General features: G+C 39.0%; 1 protein-coding gene across 2 annotated transcripts in view; it reads left to right on the forward strand.

Moving 5' to 3' along the window:
* Positions 1-19,969, forward strand: part of UGGT1 (UDP-glucose glycoprotein glucosyltransferase 1) — a 55,928-nt gene that overhangs the window by 25,088 nt on the left and 10,871 nt on the right. The window contains exons 21-34 of one of the 2 annotated variants that reach the window (XM_063132434.1): positions 5,417-5,440; positions 5,955-6,049; positions 7,760-7,966; positions 8,149-8,280; positions 9,703-9,833; positions 10,682-10,777; positions 11,111-11,213; positions 11,923-12,002; positions 13,273-13,462; positions 14,128-14,286; positions 16,446-16,531; positions 16,929-17,013; positions 18,662-18,750; positions 19,801-19,905. In XM_063132434.1, coding sequence (XP_062988504.1) covers positions 5,417-5,440; positions 5,955-6,049; positions 7,760-7,966; positions 8,149-8,280; positions 9,703-9,833; positions 10,682-10,777; positions 11,111-11,213; positions 11,923-12,002; positions 13,273-13,462; positions 14,128-14,286; positions 16,446-16,531; positions 16,929-17,013; positions 18,662-18,750; positions 19,801-19,905 — 1,582 coding nt within the window. The remainder of the gene's footprint in view (positions 1-5,416; positions 5,441-5,954; positions 6,050-7,759; positions 7,967-8,148; positions 8,281-9,702; positions 9,834-10,681; positions 10,778-11,110; positions 11,214-11,922; positions 12,003-13,272; positions 13,463-14,127; positions 14,287-16,445; positions 16,532-16,928; positions 17,014-18,661; positions 18,751-19,800; positions 19,906-19,969) is intronic. The other variant, XM_063132435.1, reaches the window with a different exon arrangement.

Genomic DNA, 19,969 nt, shown 5'->3' on the forward strand with positions numbered 1-19,969 from the left:
GTATAAGACCCCTTCTGATGCGTCTCTGTTCCTGTCAGCCAGAGCTCGTAGAAGCAAACTTTGGATCCAACCTTACAGGTTTAACGCATCATTAGGTTGTTTTGTTTTTTACTGTTTTAACATTTGAAAAAAATCAAGTAGAGGTAAATTGCACGGACGCCGGATGGGATCAGTACAGGTTGGAGCATAACTTAAAATGTTTGTTTAACTTACAGGCAGAATCATATTTCCTGTTGTCTAATTTGATTTGTCCTCATAGGCCTAAGGTGGTAAAATAGACTACTATTTCAGATTGCAGGTATATAATAAGATTTTTTAAAGGTCCTTCAGGTGATTTATTGAAACTCACAAAACTGCCTGTAAGAAGAAAATTACTATAGCAAAGAGAGGCATTCTTGACAAGCCCTCTTCTTGTTTACACTAGTTTTCTACTTGCATTTAATTTTTTCAGCTTATTCCCAAGTATAGGTAAGTGGTGGTTTTGTTCATAGGGAAGTGTTAGCTTTGAGTTGCCCCCATTCTAATTCATGCTTATGGCATTCACTCAATTTATTCAACTATACGGATATGCAGCTAATATATTTCCATATATAAATTGAAGCAGCAATTGCTTTTGAAAATAACCCAAGTGCAGCTGATCATAGTTGGTAGTTGTTATTGGGAATGAAATAGTATTGCTGTTGTTGCTGTGACATGAACCCACCCTCCCTAAAACTAGTCTTCACTTTGGCACCTTCAGACTCCTTATTTGTTGCTTAACAATAAAGTTGTCTAGATTATTTCAATGTATGCCACATCACAGTAGCAGATAAGCTTGGGAGAAAAATTGGATAGTAGTCAGTGCTATTGCAATTCAGCATGTATGTGTGAGTTATTGTTTTAGGTTTGTATAACCATTGTGGGCTTTTCTATTGGTTTGTATTTTCATATAAACTTGTCACATCAAGTACTTTATTCTGACTTGTTGACCCTGTACGGACTATGCACAACCTTGATAATGAGCCTTGGTCCTTTAACCATGATGCTTCATCCCATTAAGGATGAAGAGCTTTCTTTAGCCCCTTTCTCCTTGTCTACTTTGCCATGGTTCAGCACCAACCTTAACTATGTCTATTGCTAACAGGAGAGTGCTGTTGACCAGGATGTAAAGTTAATTTCAGCACTCTCGTTTATAGTAAATATTAATGTTATTCCTCCTGGCCGTAACGTGCAGGTAAGTGATGAGGAGGGGACCACACACACATCTGATTCTATGTAGGATTGTTTCCTTTAGTTTCAACAATTCTTCAGGAAAAAAAGGACTTTTTTACATTGCTAAGACAATGTAGCACAATTATAGAACCTCTTTCCATAGAGGCTGAAAACCCTCTTTCTTATTTAATTATTTGTAGCCACACCCACCCTCCAAATCTTTCTCCTCTCAGACTTCTAATATGAGACATGATAGAGGTGTACAAAATTATGCATGGTGTAGAGAATGCGGATAAGGAGACATTTTTCTCCCTCTCTCAAAATGCTAAAACCCGGGGTCATCCCATGAAGTTGATTGGTGGGAGATTCAGGACAAATAACAGGAAGTACTACTTCACACAGCACATAGTTAAATTATGGAATTCACTACCACAAGATGTAGTGATGGCCATCAATTTGGATGGCTTTAAAAGGGGGTTGAATAAATTCCTGGAGGAGAAGGCTATCAATGGCTACTAGCCCTGATGGTTGTGTGCTGCCTCCAGTATCCGAGGCAGTAAGCCTGTGTGCACCAGTTGCTGGGAAACATGGGTGGGAGGGTGCTGTTGCACCAGGTCCTGCTTTGTTGGTCCCTGGTCAACAGCTGGTCGGCCACTGTGTGAACGGAGTGCTGGACCAGGTGGTCCCTTGGTCTGATACAGCATCAGGGCACTTCTTAGGTTCTTAAGTTGTTCTGGCTGAGGACTGTCAATATCTGAAATGTTTATATTGGTACTTTTGATTTGAAATTTTTGTGAGGGGATGGGTTCTACTCTATATGTTGCTTTGACCATATTTGTGGAAAGATGCTGAAACATTATGTAGAAAATGTGTGTTTTTAACACCGACATTTTAAAAATGTTGTAAGCTGAATATTTTATCTAGGTTTAGGAACCCACTTCCTAAACCAGTGTTTCTCAAGGAGGGTCTATATTAGGTGTCTTCAACATCATGTTGTTGCTATTTCTTGGATAAGTTCCAGTTATTGAGGTCTGATGACCTTGGAGTAGTCTGGCCCAGCAACTTGTGCTCTAGAATTGTTTCTTACCTGGCAGGTTTTAAACAGCCAAGAGTGACTGGGTGAGGTCATTTGCCTTACAGTCAGCATTCTTTAGGAGGAAAGGTAGTCATAATTAGGCCACTACTTTAAAAACTCCCCAGGAATCTTTATACGCTGGTAATTCTGGGCGAGGTTCAAATCTGTATTTTCAGGGCAAGGTGGCAGAGTAGTTAGTAGCTGGTCAACTCTAGTTTCTGTTGGATGAGACTTTCCAGCTTCAGACCTGGTTTTGTTACAGAGCCGTTTTGCACTGTTGGATGATATTTGCTGGTGGGTGGGGGCAAATTGGGGTAGAACCTGTTGGTTCTTCTGTACCTTTCAGTGATCATTGATATCAGCTGGTAGGATTGGGAATGAAGGACAGTACTTTTCAGTTCCATTTACCTGTCACTCTGTTTCCAGAAGGTGGTGCTAGGGAACACCTGTTTGGCCCCATGGATGTTCTCCTTTGGGATGATGCACGATTCTACTCTGTCACTTATTGCGTATTTGGAGTTTGGTATTGTCAATACGCTGAAAACACTTGGTTATATCACTCCTTTTCCTTGAATTCTGAGTGAGGCAGTGGAGTCCTTAACTAGATGTCTGGAATCAATAACGGACTAGCTGAGTTAAATAAACTGGAACTCAATCTAGTTAAAAGCAAGCTGTCATCAGTAGGATGTAGCCACATTCCCGAAAGAGCAGGTCTGCATCTTGAAGGTATTCCTGAACCCCACTTCAAGTCTCAGCTATTGGCTATGGATAGAAGTGCCCTTTTCTAGCTTTGTATGATGTTCCAGCTAAGTTGGCTTCTTGGTAATTGAGACCTTTGTTCCACAATTTACAGCTGGTCTGTAATGCTACTGACAGAAACTGGCCTTCGGGCTTCTTTAAAGAGCAGCACTTGTTAGCACTTGTTTTGTGATCACATTTCAAGAAGTTAGTTTTCCCCATGAAAGCTATGCACAACTTGATCATGTTTACTTAAAGCAGGGGTGGGGCATGGGATGCAGGCCACGTGCACCTGAAGAGTCATGGGATTAAAGCTTCGGCTATTGGGCGGTATCGAAATGCAATAAATAAATACCTTCTATCATGGAAAAAGTTCTTAATTTGCCCTGTTAAATCTTCCAAACAAAATAGTTATTGGGAAAAACTGCAGGATCCTAAACACATTTACTTCAGTTCCTGTGATTTCAGTGAGACTTACTTCCAAGTAAATGTGATTACGATTGTGACTTTAAAATGTTTAAGGAACTGTTGATATTACTGTCCCCCTCATGTTCAGGGAAGGTGGGCAGGCTAAATATACATACATGTTCAAATTACTCATTTATATATGTTTTTATACTGTTGTTTTATGCTTTGAATGGTTTTAACTTTTGTGAACCGCCCAAAGAGCTTTGGCTATTGGGCGGTATAGGAAAGGAAAGGAACCCCCCATGCAAGCTCTTGAGTCATTGCTGACTTCTAGAGGGATGCCTGCTTTCACTGACGTTTTCTTGGCAGACTTTGTAGCAGGGTGGTTTGCCATTGCCTTCCCCAGTCACAGTTACCTTTCCCCCAGCTAGCTGGGTACTCATTTTACCAACCTCGGAAGGATGGAAGGCTGAGTCTACCTGAGCCGGCTGCCTGAGAACCAGCTTCCACTAGGTTCGAACTCAGGCCGTGGGGAGAGTTTTGGCTGCAGTAACTGCCGCTTACCACTCTGCACCACACGGTATAGAAATGCAATAAATAAATAAAAATACATGTGCCCTCCCCCATTGCCTTTGCCTCCCCTTAAAAAAAAATAAATGGGAGAAAAAGTGATTTGATGGCAAAATTTAGTGGTAAACCACTACAGAGGCTTGGAATGGACAAATTTAGCTTGTGGCACAGGGGCAGTGGTGGGCAAAGTGCAGCCTGCAGAAGTTCTGGGGGTGGGGGTGGAAATACCCCCAGACTGCCCATAATTGTCCACCCCTGACCTATAAGAAAACCTCTTTCAACAATGTCCTTAATTGCCACCATCTGAGGTCCCCAGAAGATTCTAAAATCTAGGGCTACCTTCAGGCTTGTCCCATTGGTTGTCTGCCATCAGCCTACTTCCCGTTCAGACTTTAGAAAGCAGACACAACCCTCTGTATTCCAGGGAGCATTTGCCTTGCTGCAACGTAATTGATTTCTGATGTGACAGCTGTGTTTAACTGGAAAAGTGCTGTGGGTTCCCCCCTCCCCGCCAACCTTAGAGTTGTGTGTGTTTGCATATTTTATCATGTGACTTTAGTATGTCATGGTGGCTTTTGTTAAAGTCTTTCTCAAACATTACTAAGAAGTGGTATATACATTTTAAGAAATAAATGAGAGGGCATGGTATATCCGCAGGGTAAATGTTGGTATGTCATTTGTGAAGATTCAGGGTTTTCCATAATGTAAGATGCTGAAGTGGAGCTAACTGCTGCAGACCCTGTCAGATTGGATTAGAGACTAAATGGCCCAGGTGGAGAGGTAATGCTGGCTGGCCACTTAATGCCTTGCGAAATGCATTGCCAAAAAAGGAGACACATCAATTTGCAGAACATTTACATACACTAATTTATACGGAGAGATGCATATATAGAAAGAATTGCCCTAATTTAAAAAGAAATACAATACATCTTACCATAGTGAGGAAAACTAAGCAGGTGTCCTGTCTGCCTGCTCCATCTACTCCCCAGGTACTAACTGTCAGTGGGCAACGTCAAGGCCCGTTCTGTACTCCCTGCGTATAGTTCTTTATCTTTAAGCCAGACTCGGACATAACAGCCATTCAAATAGAGGACTGTACTCTGTAAAATAGGACACGGGGCCACCCTTGGGGTATGTGGAGATTGAGATGGGTTATAGGAATGTGGCAGATATATCACAGAAGTTTCTAGATTAAGGGGACAAGGCATAGTAAATCCACTTAGTTTCGAATGGGTGCATGATTTCATAAAAACTTGGGAAATGCTGATCTAAGTGGGTTTTAATGCTGCAAATGAGTTTATCCTTGGTTGCCTCTAATGTTAGTCATTCCTTAGAAGGATGCTGCAAACCCTACTATGGCTCTTGGATACTTCTGAGTCTATTTTATAAACTAATTGTATCTTTTCCCACTCTTTCCTGTTTTACTTCTGTCAGGAATGTCCTCCAAGGAAATTTATGGTAATGAACTTGAGTGCTTCCTTTTTTCTGCTTTACATTAATACATGTTAATACTTTAAGGAAAATTCAGACCCCATAATTATTGGCCTTAGAACCTGCAGGCAATAAACAATTGGTGCATGGTTGTTGTTTTTTTAATATTTCTGGGTATAAAATTTGAGCCAACAGTATTCATATCAAAAATTTCATAGATCTCCTAATGGAAAACAAATTTGTTTCTACATTCTCTGTGTTTATTTTCCACCCAAAATGATGCTTACATAAGTAGCTAAATAATAAATCAGATTAGAAACAGAATTGTGCATGTGTCTCATTTTGTGCACTTTGAAAAATAAACCTAATTTTAACATAATACTATTATCCTTGGTAAATGCTAGTATCTCTAGGATGTGTATCTTGCCTTAAGTTGCTTTTCTAAACACTGCATGTGCTCAGCATGAAATGGAAATGCACATTGTAATAAGGTCAAGATGTTCAATTTTCCTCCCTGAATGTATTATTTTTCCTTGTTCAGATGATTCTTTTGTTAGACCGGTAACTTTTTGGATTGTTGGAGACTTTGATAAACCATCTGGAAGACAGCTGTTATATGATGCTATCAAACACCAGGTATGTAGCAGCCTTAATTGAAGAAAGAAATGAAAAGGGAATCACTAATGTCAGTGTACATAGGGAGCTGAACTCCATCATTTGTCTGTGTTTTGTGACTTTTAGATATGAATAAATGCTGGAGTTTATATTTTTAAAGGGAGAGTAGCCATTGCTCGCTCATGCCAGCAGGCCTTGCTGCAATCTGAGTTCCGTTTGCACCATGCAGAGCCTAACCTAATTAAGATGAAATCTATGCACATTTACCTGGGAGTAAGTCCTATTGACTTACTCCCAGGTAAGTCAATATAGGATTGAGCTGTAAAACTCTTCAATTTCTTCTTTTTAGTACTATTACAAACTACAGACTAGTGCTTTCCTCATGCCCAGCAACACTTCTTTCTCTCGCTTTCCTTTTGATGAAAATCAAGTCTATCCAAGAGTTTGGATGAACTTGAAAGTGTACTTAGTATTTCATAACTTTTTTAGTTCATCCTGATAAAGGTATTATCCTACTGTTGTTCAGATATTTTTTTAATATGTGGGAAATATTTTCTTGTAACACACTGGACTGCAAATGTTATTTCAATATCAGAAATAGGCAACAGAAAGGCAATGTTAGCACAAAACGATGAACCGGAATACCAGAGAATTCTGGCTTATTGTTCGTTAGCAAGCATGCTGGTACATGTCACTCTATTGCTTCTGTTTGGCTCATCCCACCAGCAGGAGCAGCTTCAGTAATGAGGAAACTACCAGGACAAAACAGCTTAGTGTTGCATCCAAACCAGAACACCTGGTTTGTCACTCCCCTAACAAGCCAGAGTCTGAAGCCAGGTTCTGAAATCAGCTTACGATTTCTGACTTGTTTGGAGTGACAAACTGGAAGTTGGGTTCGAGTGGTATGCTAAGGTTTTTCTTGCTGATACGTTCCTAATTATTGAAGCTGTTCCCATTGACAGGAGGAGCCCAGCAGCAGCTGGCACTTCCAGACTTGATTGTGAATGATAAGCCAGGATTCTCTGAAGTTCTGACTTATCTTTTTGTGCAAACACAGCCAGAGTCTATTCATTTGTCCTGCAAATTTATGTTGCAATCTCAATTTTTTTTGGTTTGTTTTTTTAAAAAGAAGCCCTCATGGTCTGTGTAAAGAAACGTTAAGTAATCTGCAATATGGTAATTGAGTAAGGAGAAGCCCAAATGGTTTGTTCACGCAATGTAATTTATAAAATGTCTAAAGGATGACAAGTTGCATTTAAGCAAAACTATTTCAGAATGACATGATAAATGCCTGTTTTGTCAGTTTGCCAGGGAACAAGCAGCTTTATTAATATTCAGGCCTTTAACAAACATCTGCCGTTAGCAAGAATCTGCTGACAGCCAAAATCTATTCCTATTGGTCAATTTAAGGATGCATTTTGATTGAGGGCTTATTTTTAACCTTTAAGACAGGAGCAATTAGATGAATATCTCGTGTTGTATTATTTTTAAAAATAAAGACAAAAATCTGTTTATGCTATTATGGCTGAGGCTTTAAAACAGCAAACTTACACAGCAGGGTTGGTTCTGATAATGCATGCTCGTAAGACATGCTGCCTATAATTGTGAGGTGGGGGAGCATGTGGATGTTAATGCTGAATTTGTGGTTGTTATAGTATTCTTTCTTTGCAGGGCTTCTTCACAGCTGTTTTGAAACAACACTGTTCTAACGCACATTTCATTGTTATGCAGAAATCCAGTAACTTTGTTCGGATTGGTGTGATTAACAACCCCACTGAAGACCCAGCCAGTGAGAACACAGTCATTGCCAGAGCCATATGGGCGGCCTTGCAGACGCAAACATCAAACAATGCCAAAAACTTTATCACAAAATTAGCTAAAGAGGAGAATGCAAAGTTGCTGGAGGCTGGAGCTGATATCACAGAATTTGCTGTTGGAGTAAGTGTACAAGCTGGCTTCTGCTGTGAGGTAGACTAGTAAAAAGGGAATAATAGCAAAACTCCCCCTGTTTCCTTTCTAGAGCTCCAGCTTCCTTCTGAGGCAATCATAGAGCATTTTGTAGACATACAGTGCCCTGTCTCTTAATGGCCTTTTACTAATGATATTTTCCCCCTTTCCAGGGTATGGATATCGATACCTTTAAAGCTGCCTTTGAATCTCCCAAAGTGGATTTTGTGCTTTCACATGCCATGTACTCCAGGGATGTTCTTAAACTGAAGAAAGGACAAAGGGCAGTGATTAGCAATGGAAGGGTGAGCAAATTGTATTTAAAATTGAGAGAGGAAGTGTTTCACTTCCAGCAATATTTAGTAACATATTCACCGCAGTTAATTCCTCGCACTCAGGGATACTTAGAATTTTAAATTAACACACAACTGATAAAATAATGAAATTCACTCCTTCGATCTTAAATGTGGTGGAAGAGTACCAGGAATGAAAAATCATTAGTGTATTATGGTTATGTATTATGGGTTCAGGATGGCATTAATGGCTGGGTTCATTCTAATTCAGTCTTCTCCAAGTTGGTGCTCTCCAGATGTATATAACAGTAGCTTTCAATATCCCCAAGACAGTATGGTCATTAAGAAGCCTGTTCTAATTTAATTGAACTACTGCCCACATTTTAAAATGAATGGGCTTCAGACTTAAATTTATATGATGATTAGAGTTTTTCTTAGGGCAATCTACAAAACTTTCCAGCTATATGAATAATATATCTCAGGGCTTGGGATTTTAATGACCACTATCCCAATAAGCACCATGAACCCTCAATTTTGTTGCTAATTATGGCCTTCACAGTAGCATTAATCTTCTCAGGATGATACACATTCCCACAGCAATTAGATTATTTTCCAGTATTGGCTAGGTAACAGATCCAAAGAACAACTTTGTGACTGTACTGTTATGTTTTAATGTGCCGCATTAGTCAAATATAGGTGTATCAAGAAGTATTCCTAGCAGCGAGAATTAAATAGGCAGCTATACAATTTGTAAAGACTGGAAGCAGTTTGTTTTACTTGCCAGTTTTTCTTAGCTGGTTGCCAGTTAAATGTTTTATATCATGTCAGTCTCTGAACTTCTGTTTACTTGTTTGTCGCTGTAAACAGCTCTGGGTCCCCTTGTTAATATAAAAGGGAATCTAGAAATGTTTTTATAAATTTTTAAAAAATGTATCCCACTTTTCTGTCCATCAAGGTAGCTAAAGAAAATATCAATAAAAAGCAAAATAAAACTATTGCAACAAATATGCAATCAAGCAGCAGCCTGATTCTTCAGGCAAGCCCTGCCAAATCCCTGTTCAGTTATCACTGAGCCCAAACACTGAGGCATTGTACATTTCCAGGATGTATTGTAAGTTCAGCACGAAGGAAGCCAAACAGACTTCTTGCAGGAAAGCACACTAGAGCTGGAGGCCACCACCAAAACAGCCTGACCTCACGTGATAGGGCAACACTAAGCAGGACCGCAGATCATGATCTGAGTAGGTTCATACGGCAGGAGGCGGTTGGTGTTGTAGCTAGCACAGGTATGCACAATGTGACCTTTGAAAGTGCCGTACATGTTGGGATACTGTGCTTTTCACAGGATGTGTCTGGTTCAGATCCTTCTGAAGTTTTATTCACAGCAATTGTCTGCCTTACTGCCCTGAGTCTACCATTCCATTTTCTCTTTAGATTATTGGTCCATTGGAAGATGGTGAGCTTTTTAACCAGGATGACTTCCACTTGCTAGAGAATATTATTTTAAAGACTTCTGGACAGAAAATAAAATCTCATGTTCAGCAGTTAGGAGTGGAGGAAGATCTGTAAGTAAAAATGTGCAAACTGCAAAGAGATAGGAAATGGCATTTGGTTTCTATAGGTGTTTTCATTGGTTGTTAGGGGGCTAACCTAACAATCAATAAGACAGAGCTTCTCTCCATTTTTTTAAGCCTGTTCGCTAATGACAACCCATGGGTTAAATAACCCATAGGCTTTTGTGGATGATTGGGAGCACGCCAGCCACTTCCATTTGTAATCAACAACCTAGGATCGGCCTGCTCCTAGGTTGTTGTGATGTGGGACTTCAGGGTGCTGGGTTGTTTAGCCCCTAAAGTCCCCAGTGGTCCAGGTTTGCATGTCACACTGTACAACCTACAAAGGAGCCAATCGTGGGTGGTGGGGTAAAAGAGGAAATGGAGGGCATGCAGGATGCAGCACACCTGCTCTCTCCTGCTTGTGCATGACAGCCCATGGCTTGTTTAATCCATGGGCCTGTCATTATGCGCAAACCAGGTCTAAGTGTGCACCAAGCCCCCACTTTGAAAGTTTTCGTTCCGTTTAAATGCTACTCATAATGGATTGGATCCTATGAACTGTGGACAGGTTTTTTCTTGCAAAACAGGGTGTTTCTGCCTTTTCCCTCTCATTGCAGCTCTCTGTGCCCCTCTCAAATGTTGAGGAGCCTTGCATCTGAGGGGTGGGGGCTGCAGCTGGTGGATTAAGTCGGCAGAAATGTGAAGGTGGTGTCATTTAGCTCATGCTTGGTGATCCAAGCCATGGGCCATTTTACCTTTTGCAAAAGCATGTAGTGTGTTTTTAGTTTCTATATAACAATATCACTTGAAGAAACCACAGAAAGGAAATATTGAATAGATGAAAATTCTTTCTTTAGTGCAAGTGATCTTGTAATGAAGGTGGATGCTCTTCTGTCTGCTCAGCCAAAGGGAGAGGCAAGAATTGAATACCATTTTTTTGAAGACAGATACAGGTAAAAAAATTAATAGTATTGGTTCTTTATTGAATTTCATGTGGATGAATCTGTTCGTATAAACTATTGCAAATAATCTTAAAAGGGGCTAATTAACTTGGGATTCTTTACTTATTAGCATTAAAGAGTGCTAAGACATTACTTGGACTGTAAAAACTAAATAGGTAATACATATTTTTTTCCTGTGTGTTGACAATTTAATACCTGTTTAAAGAAGGTGTTGATGAATATATTAAGCACTCTTTGATAGGACCCTTGCTGATATTTCTGTGATGTGCTAAAGGGAAAAAACATTCTAGCATGCAAATATCTCATTGTCTTTTTCTTCTGTAGTGCAGTTAAGCTGAGACCAAATGAGGGGGAGACCTATTTTGATGTCGTGGCTATTGTTGACCCTGCGACCAGAGAAACACAAAGACTTGCCCCACTGCTTATGGTGTGAATATATTGTTTTTTCCTAGTAATCAGTAGTTGAGGGTTAACTGAGCTGGAATGTTTTCTGTCGTCATGCATGTTATTCTTCCCCGCTCTCTCTATTGCAAGAGATAGGCTAATCATCTAGAGGCTGTGTATGAAGTCTACAACGTTACAGAATAAATTGCATAGAAACCTGTGTCAGAAGAGTTCATATTTAATACCTAGGGCAGCTTGGCATTTCCGACTGCAATGCTTTCAAAAGATACCAAATGTCACCTTGCCTTAATTTACTAGTCTGCTACAATAATTCTTGAAAACCCATTGTCTTTTTTGTAAAGCTTAACATGGGAGACTTAAGTTGTTTCATATTTGAAAGCAATTGTGTTATAACATGGGGAAAACTAAAATGGCTAAGAAGATTACTTGAAATAAAGTTTAGCTATTTAACGAGGGTCTCAGCTCATTGTGCAACAAGATTTTCATCCCCCCCCCTTTGGTTTATTTGCATATTTAGTATTGTATTTTCCTTAGAAAGCCTTTCCCTTTATCCTAGATTGTGTCTAAATAATCTTAGTATGATTACTCCAGAGCATATGATAGGAGCAATTCAGCCTTAATGAGCCTGTAGAGAGTGATACATTTGGGGGAATGGAAAAATAGGAAATTACATGAAAACTACACTTCGCTGTGAATTTAACTCTTTGTGTGCCTTGCCTCTTTCTTTTAAGGTGTTGAACAAACTAATAAACATGAACCTCAGAGTTTTTATGAATTGTCAGTCCAAACTTTCTGACATGCCTCTGAAAAGGTGAGGAATAACAAGCCTTATACGACATGATAGAAAACTGTAGTGGTTTTTTAATGCTAAAAACATTCTTTCGATGCTTCTTTCAGAAGGCTGTGGGCTCCAGCTATGTTTGGGCTTCAAGAATGTTTAATTTCTCTTCTATAACACCGATGTATGATTTCCATATTGGAAGGAATATTCTATTTGTACAAGTCTTGTATAAGGAGCATTTGTATAAGTTATCCTGAGACAACAGATTAAGCACAAGACAAGTACAATATTCCTTACAATCATTGTAATGAAGCCAGTGTTCGGTCAACTTAGAAGCAGTTTTGCAGAAGTTACAAAAATAAATAGGCTGAGAGGAAGGCCCGTGCAAGCGGGGGAGCATTATTCCTTCCCAGCACAGGATGCTGCCAGTGGACGAGAGAGGGTGAGAAGCCCCCCATGCAGGTGTGGCAGACCACACAGCCCTTTGATTCCCAGCCACTGTGTTGCACCTACTAAAATCAACGTTCTTCCACACTGCTAAACTCCATAGCTAAGGGTAATGAGAGACTCATAAAAAGCATGCCTTGTATTAACCGAAGTGTAGTTTAAATTTGCAAGATTTTGATTGTAGCACACATATTAGTCCGGCAAACAATTCCTGAAATTTGAAACGGAATTGAATTATGATTAAAATAATATTTCCTGTTCAGCCATCTATTGCAGCACAGCTAAAATAACTACCTATAATACGTTATTCCAGAGTATATTCCTTGAGGGAAGAGCTTTGTGTGGCTTGCAAGTTTGAGGATTTAGGCTGTTATACCACTGATTCTGTTTAAAAATCGGGGAACACCTGCTCTGCTCCCTTCGGTAGAATCCATTGATCAGTACAGTTCTTGCTTCATTTCAATTTTCCACTTTCCGTTCCTTTGGTGCCTTTAACATAGCAGTATCTTTCTCTATAGTTTATGCTCCATTCCTTGCTCTTTCCAATAGATGCATAGAAGGGTAAGGTAAAGAATAAGTGATATGAAAGATACATAACTTTCTCAAATCCTTGACTTGAGTTTTTGTAGAAGAAGGAAGATCTGCAGCACTCCTTAAAACTTTAGAATCCGGACGGCTGGTTGTGTCCAAATATACTTTTTCACAGCAGTGTTTTTATTGCTCAGTTCACAGAGTGGAAATGGGGGTGGCAGTCAAAGTTGTAGACTTTAAAGGCATTACATAAAGAAAAAATTGTGGGAGCTGCTGGGTTTGACAGTAAAATGCTCTGATATTTGCCATTTTTAAATTTTAGTTTTTATCGCTATGTTTTGGAGCCAGAGATCACTTTCACAGCAGACAAACTGTTTGTTCCTGGCCCAGTTGCCAAATTCTTGGATATGCCTCAGTCTCCCTTGTTTACTCTGAATCTAAACACTCCTGAGAGCTGGATGGTGGAGTCTGTAAGGACATCATATGATCTTGACAACATTTATTTAGAGGAGGTAAGTTCCAGTCAGTGTATGTGCACGTCGCCCCCAGATTGTGGAATGGCCTGCCAGAGGAGATTCGTAAAATTAACTCTCTGTGTGATTTTAAGGCAGCTTTAAAGACTAGCCTTTTCCGGCAGGCCTATCCAGATCAATGTTAAATCATGAATTTTTAAGATGTATGGATTCCTGTTCTAATGTTGTTCCCTGCCTCGATCCAAAGGGAGAGGCGGGTAAGAAATAAATATTATTATTATTATTATTATTATTATTATTATTATTATTATTATTATTATTACTATTACTATTATTATTATGTGGGTGTGCTCAAATTTGGAGAGGAGAAATTCTTTCCATGTTAAAATCTTCTGTAATCAACAGGTGTGGCGAAGTTTGGAAGGCAAGCTGCACAGATATTTACTTACTTTCTAAATTCTCAATGGTGAAGCATTGTGAAGATGTGACTTTAGTTAAGATGCCAAGGAAGGGACTGTCTTGTTACCACTTATCTACTATGTGTAGATACTTGGTTATCTGAGGTTGCTAGTTGCAAAATCGAAAAATGTATCTTATTTCTCACAGTTCATCCTGTTTTTAAATTACATTTCTCCGTGGCCGATTACTCTTTGTAACTTGTTATGCTTTTTGAGCACTGAAATAGAGGGTGTTTCTTTTCACAGGTGGAAAGTGTAGTGGCAGCTGAATATGAATTGGAGCATCTCCTCTTAGAAGGGCACTGCTACGATATCACTACAGGGCAGCCTCCCCGAGGTCTTCAGTTTACACTAGGAACATCAACAAACCCTGTTGTTGTCGACACCATTGTCATGGCCAACTTGGTACGTGCGTTGTTCACTAAACTATAAAGTAGGAAAACTTTTGAAACAGATGTAGGGATACCCAGATGGCTGCCCAAGTGACTGACACTTTTACATGGACAATCAAGGAATTTGCTGGAATCCTGAAGCTCTTCACTGTATCCTATCTGCATGCAGGAGATCTATTTTAGACCGAGAGCTGAATTCTGGTTTGGAGAATCTCTCAGGGGCCACATTCCAGGAAGAGAAGTCATGGTTTGTTGTTAGGTTGTGAGCTCTAGGTTGGTTGTGGTTAACAATCAATAGTGGAGGGTTCACAACAACAACCCATGATTCAATGAGAACTTATACTTTCAGTTGTCATTACATGCAAACCAGGGATTATTTATTTATTTATTTATTTTATTACATTTATATACCGCCCCACAGCCGAAGCTCTCTGGGCGGTTTACAACAATTAAAAATAGTAAACATTAAAAGTATACAAAATTTAAAAACCATCAAAAACATAAAAAACAGTATAAAAACAACAGTATCCATTTAAAAACAACAATTCTAATGCTACAATTATCTTGTAGCATTTCTGAAAAGCATGTTAAAATTGGTGTCCTTTGGAGAGAGATCATGATAATGGGGCCACAAAGATTCCTTATCCTGGGTGGTTGTATCCTCGTGAGGTGTTAGTACTGAGAAGTTATATATGTGGATAGGTGCCCTATAAAATATGTAGTCCCAGGCTGTTTAGAGATTTACAAATCCTAACAAGCACTTTTAGACTTTAGTCCAAAAGCTGGTGGATATTTGGTGAAAACTGTATGGAATTAGAATGTTTTATTCAAGATCTTTAATAAAGACTTTCTCCTTCATTTCAAAAGTATTTGAGTCAGCATACATGAAAATATAAAGCAATAAGAAAAACAAAACAAATATTAAGACATTAAATAAACAACTGAATTTTGCTTCTGATCAAGCTAAGACAAAAGGAGTAGCTACTTGTATCAAGAAATGGGAACTTTAATATTGAAATAATAGGAAAAGATCCAACAGGCGATACCTCTTGCTAGTAGGATCAGTAGGAGGAGAAAAATTAAATACAGGGGATATTTGTGTTCCAAATGCCAACCAGCTACCTTTTATAAACATATCTGAAATACTGCAGAGGGAGAAATTATTCTAGGAAAGGATTTTAATTTGATAATGAATGGGAAACTACATCAAAAGGAGAGCAAACTAATTTAGATACTCTCCCTTTAGAGGCCAGGAGAGATAAGCAGTTAAATTTCTTTCATTGATTAATGTTTGGGGACATGTGCACCTGAAAGAAAGAGATTATAATCACAATCAGTTCTTATTCAAAATTGATCTTATCCTGATTTCTGCTAGTAAATAAAGCAAAAGAAGCAGAAATATTAGATCTATTTTGTGCAAATCAGAATCCAATTTATTGCACTGCTAATCATGGTGGGGCCTAGAAGAGCGTCTCTTGGAGATCTGACCAGATAGGAATGTTTATGTGGAGTGAGATAGTCCTCCACTTATCTTCAGCTGAAACTGCTTAGGGCCTTACCAGCACTTTGCAACAGATCGGAAACAAGTGAAGCTCATACTATAAGGGAGATACATGTTCTAAGAAATTGGCTTTGGTCAAAACTCTGGCTGCAATATTTTGCACTTTGTTTCTGAATGCTTTTCAAAGACAACATTTCATATGTTCATCCTGTTACTGTAAGGAGGTGGGTGGATGCAGCCCAAGCTCCCGTCCTTAGGAAGGATGGTGCAGGGATTAACTCACATAATCCTTCTGTGCAGTCCTTGAGTCCTTATCAGAACATTATAAATCCCAGTGTATATTTGTCTAATAATTGTTCCTAGCCATCCTGGTTAAAAATAAATTTATTTTTTCTACCCAAAGTGTCAGAAACAACGAGGCAGGCCTAAGGTTTCTTGTGTTTAATTTGTCTAATTTCTAAGATCTAACTCAAGAGTCAATGGAACATCTTTTTTGATGTAACTTGGCATCCATCGGATTCTTAAAAGCATCATGTTTACTTTGTAACTCTTGCGTAACTACTATGACATGGTAATTATCAGCAGCATTTCAGCTTGTTCTGTTGACTTAATGTAAGACTTAGTATGTAATTAGTCTCTAGAATGTCGTCTTTTCTCTTTCCCCTTTATAGGGGTACTTCCAATTAAAAGCCAATCCTGGTTCCTGGTTTTTGAGACTCAGAAAGGGAAGGTCTGAGGATATCTACAGAATTTACAGGTGGGGCAATAAAATAACTGCTCTGCTTTTTGTTGTTGTTGTTCTGGTCAAAATCCATTCAGACCCATATTGCCTATCAGCATGGCATTAGCTCACCAGTTTTCCTGATTGGAGGTACACAGGAGTCCAGTACACGTGGCTTTTCTTAACTTCCATAAGCTGCCAATAATTGGATAACAGTTGGCAGTTGAGTGAAATGTATTGTTTCATAAACATCTGTATCCACGCTCGGGTTTATATGATTCTGTCTGAAATATCATTTTGGGAACGTGAACTGTTCGAAGGAAAAGCGTTTTTGAGATGGGCTCATGATGAAAAATAGGAAAGAAGAGCCCCAAAATTAGCACTCCTCCTACGGTGATTATTGAACTAACTGTTTTTAATTATTTAATTTCAGCCATGATGGTACAGATTCTCTTCCAGATGCCAGTGATGTTGTTGTTGTAATTAACACTTTCAAGAGCAAAATTATTAAAGTGAAGGTGAGTTTGAAGCAGACACATATTTTCAATAAGATTTGCTTTATTATGCTTTTTTTAAAAAAAAACACCACTGCATTATTGTCCTCCTATCCATCCATCTATCTATCTATCTAATACTGGGCTGTACAGGCAGAACAAATCCTTAAATGTAATCTTTTGTAGTTGAGAGCAAGAGAGCAAAGACAGGGCAGCGCAGTTACGCCAGTCCTTTTCCAGCTTCATTGGCTGCCAGTCCAGGTCCGGGCCTGATTCAAGGTGCTGGTATTAACATTTAAAGCCCTAAACGGCTTGGGTCCAGGCTATTTGAAGGAACGCCTCCTCCCATATATATCTGCCCGGACTCCTTTTCCATGAGCCCCTGCCAAAGGAAGTGAGGCAGGTGGCTACCAGGAGGAGGGCCTTCTCTACTGTGGCACCCCGGCTGTGGAATGAGCTCCCTAAGGAGGTTCGCTTGGCACCTACATTATATGTTTTTAGATGCCAGATGAAGACCTTTTTATTCTCCCAGCATTTTAACAGTCTATAAATAAATTTTAACTTGGTGTTTTAAATTTGTAATTTTGCATTGCTGCTGTTTTTATCTGGTCTGAGCTTTTATATTGTATTTTATATTATGGTTTTATACTGTTGTTTATACTTTGAATGTTTTTAATTTTTGTGAACCGCCCAGAGAGCTCCGGCTATTGGGCGGTATAGAAATGTAATAAATAAAATAAATAAATAAATAAATAAATAGTGGGATGGCCGCTGTATAATCATCAAGCTGCATAATGTACATCTCTTACCAGGATTTACTCTTACCATCCCACTAAAACAATGAAGGGAAGTTTTGGCTGGACCTTTATATGTACAACTGTGCAGCTCCCCCACAGGTGTACTCTGCCATTCACGGAAGGGCTGCTAATGGGGAGAAGGTTCAGCAGAAGGAAGTCCTGCACATAGAGCAATATGAACAGGATGGAGTGGGGAGGATGCAAAAGATGACTTGACCCTGCATGTATAAAATAATGCCTTGTGTAGAACAACTTAATAACCTTTTGTGTTGAATATATTTGCCAGACATGCATTTCTGAGTTTAGTGTGTGTGTGTATGTGTGTATATTAAAATCCAAATACTGTACATTCATCTATATTTCCTCCCTCTCTCACACGCACGCGCGCACACACACACACGGGATAAACCAGAGGTAATCCTGTACATGCAAAATGGTATAGAATCAGTATGTCTCTGCATGTTTTATCTGTAGCCATCTATACCTCACATTATAGTGTGTTCTAGGCACACCCTGTTTATTACTTCTAATTCCACATTTGTATCTGTTCTTGCGTTTAGTTCTTGTATTGCATTCCTACTTCAGTAGAAAAGCTTTGGTGAACTGCAAGATGTTCATTTATTTTATGGTAGCTTGCAATTTGTATGACAGACATAGCTGATATTTAGTTTTCCATTCAAGCCTTTATAGTTGGTTGGATTTTACCTTGAGTTTTTTTATTAAACATCCCCCACCCCAAGATTTTAATTTGTCTTAAATTTAAACTGTGGCACAATTCTAAGTGAAAGAACAATATAGCAAACCATGTAGTGTTTTATAACTGTTGGTAGGTTTTAACAAGAAACATAAGCCAATTTGTTGTTCCTTCTTTGTAGGTTCAGAAAAAATTAGATATGCTAAATGAAGATTTACTAAGTGATGGAACTAATGAAAATGAATCTGGATTTTGGGAATCTCTTAAATGGTAAACATGCTTGTTTATTCTTCACTACCTGTCAAGTCTTATGATTCTGAAACATTGCTTGATTGTTTAATTTTAGCTGCTATAAAATGCATGCAGTCCTTAGGGCGGTGGTTAAAAACGGCCATAGCAGTAAATCATTGAGGATTCCACAGAACTGTTCATTGCTTTTCTCTGACAGACTGATATATGATGTCATGAGCTGTCAAAGGCAAGCGCTATGAAATTTTGTATTTGAACCAAATGTCTCACATTCAAGAAAGGGTAGATTTTGGAGTTTTGTACACTCTGGTTTTTAGCATCTGGGTTGAGGAATAATTTGGAGATAGCAGATAGCTTGCAAGCTTCTGTGTGGGAAGCATCCAGAGCTATTTTATTTTTTATCAGTCTATCATTTGTATGACTGCTGCAGTGCCTTGCCGTGCTCTAAAACAGTTCTTTATAGTGAAGCCTTTGGCTCCCTTGCAGTTATTTATTATTATAACAGGTGACCTTTCTGCTGGTACCTGTTCTAGAGGAAGGATTGGCAAGATGAATAAATTGGCCTTAACACTGCAGTGTCCTGCAATGGTAGTTGTACTGACTATGTCATATACAGTGTGTCTGTACACATATATTTGTTTATTTTGGGGCATACCTCTTATACACTAGACCACTGAGGAAGACTGTATATCGAAATGTGTTTGGTTTATTTGGTATTGGTTGTTTTTGGTATGGTTAGGCCTTTGTAACACAGCCATGTTGTATTCTTTCTCATTGGTTTGATGTATTATTCTTTAGAGCATAACAACAGTGTGTTCTTTCTTATTGTTTTTATGTGTGTATAATATATACTGCATAGATAATTTTATTATCAGATTTTTTAAATATATATTTATTATCCTCAGTAAGCCCAACCCAGCTGTTTTGCTGCCCAGGCACCCAGTGCCTGCAACAATCCCAACCACTGTTGGCTAAGTGTAGGACACAAAATGGAAGTAGGAACCTGGCTGCCTTATGTGACATTGCAGATTGCTGTATAAGCATTGTTTCTTCCCACCCCTTCCTTTATAGGGGGTTTACAGGTGGACAAAAGAAAGAAGAGGTGAAACAAGATAAGGATGATGTGATCAACATATTTTCCGTGGCATCAGGGCATCTATATGAAAGATTTCTCCGGTTAGTCTAGAATCAGTAGTGTGTTATTAAGATTGGAAACTTCATTGCATGTGGCAATTTTGGG

The sequence above is a fragment of the Elgaria multicarinata genome, chromosome 8 (assembly GCF_023053635.1).
Source record: "Elgaria multicarinata webbii isolate HBS135686 ecotype San Diego chromosome 8, rElgMul1.1.pri, whole genome shotgun sequence".
NCBI lineage: Eukaryota > Metazoa > Chordata > Lepidosauria > Squamata > Anguidae > Elgaria > Elgaria multicarinata.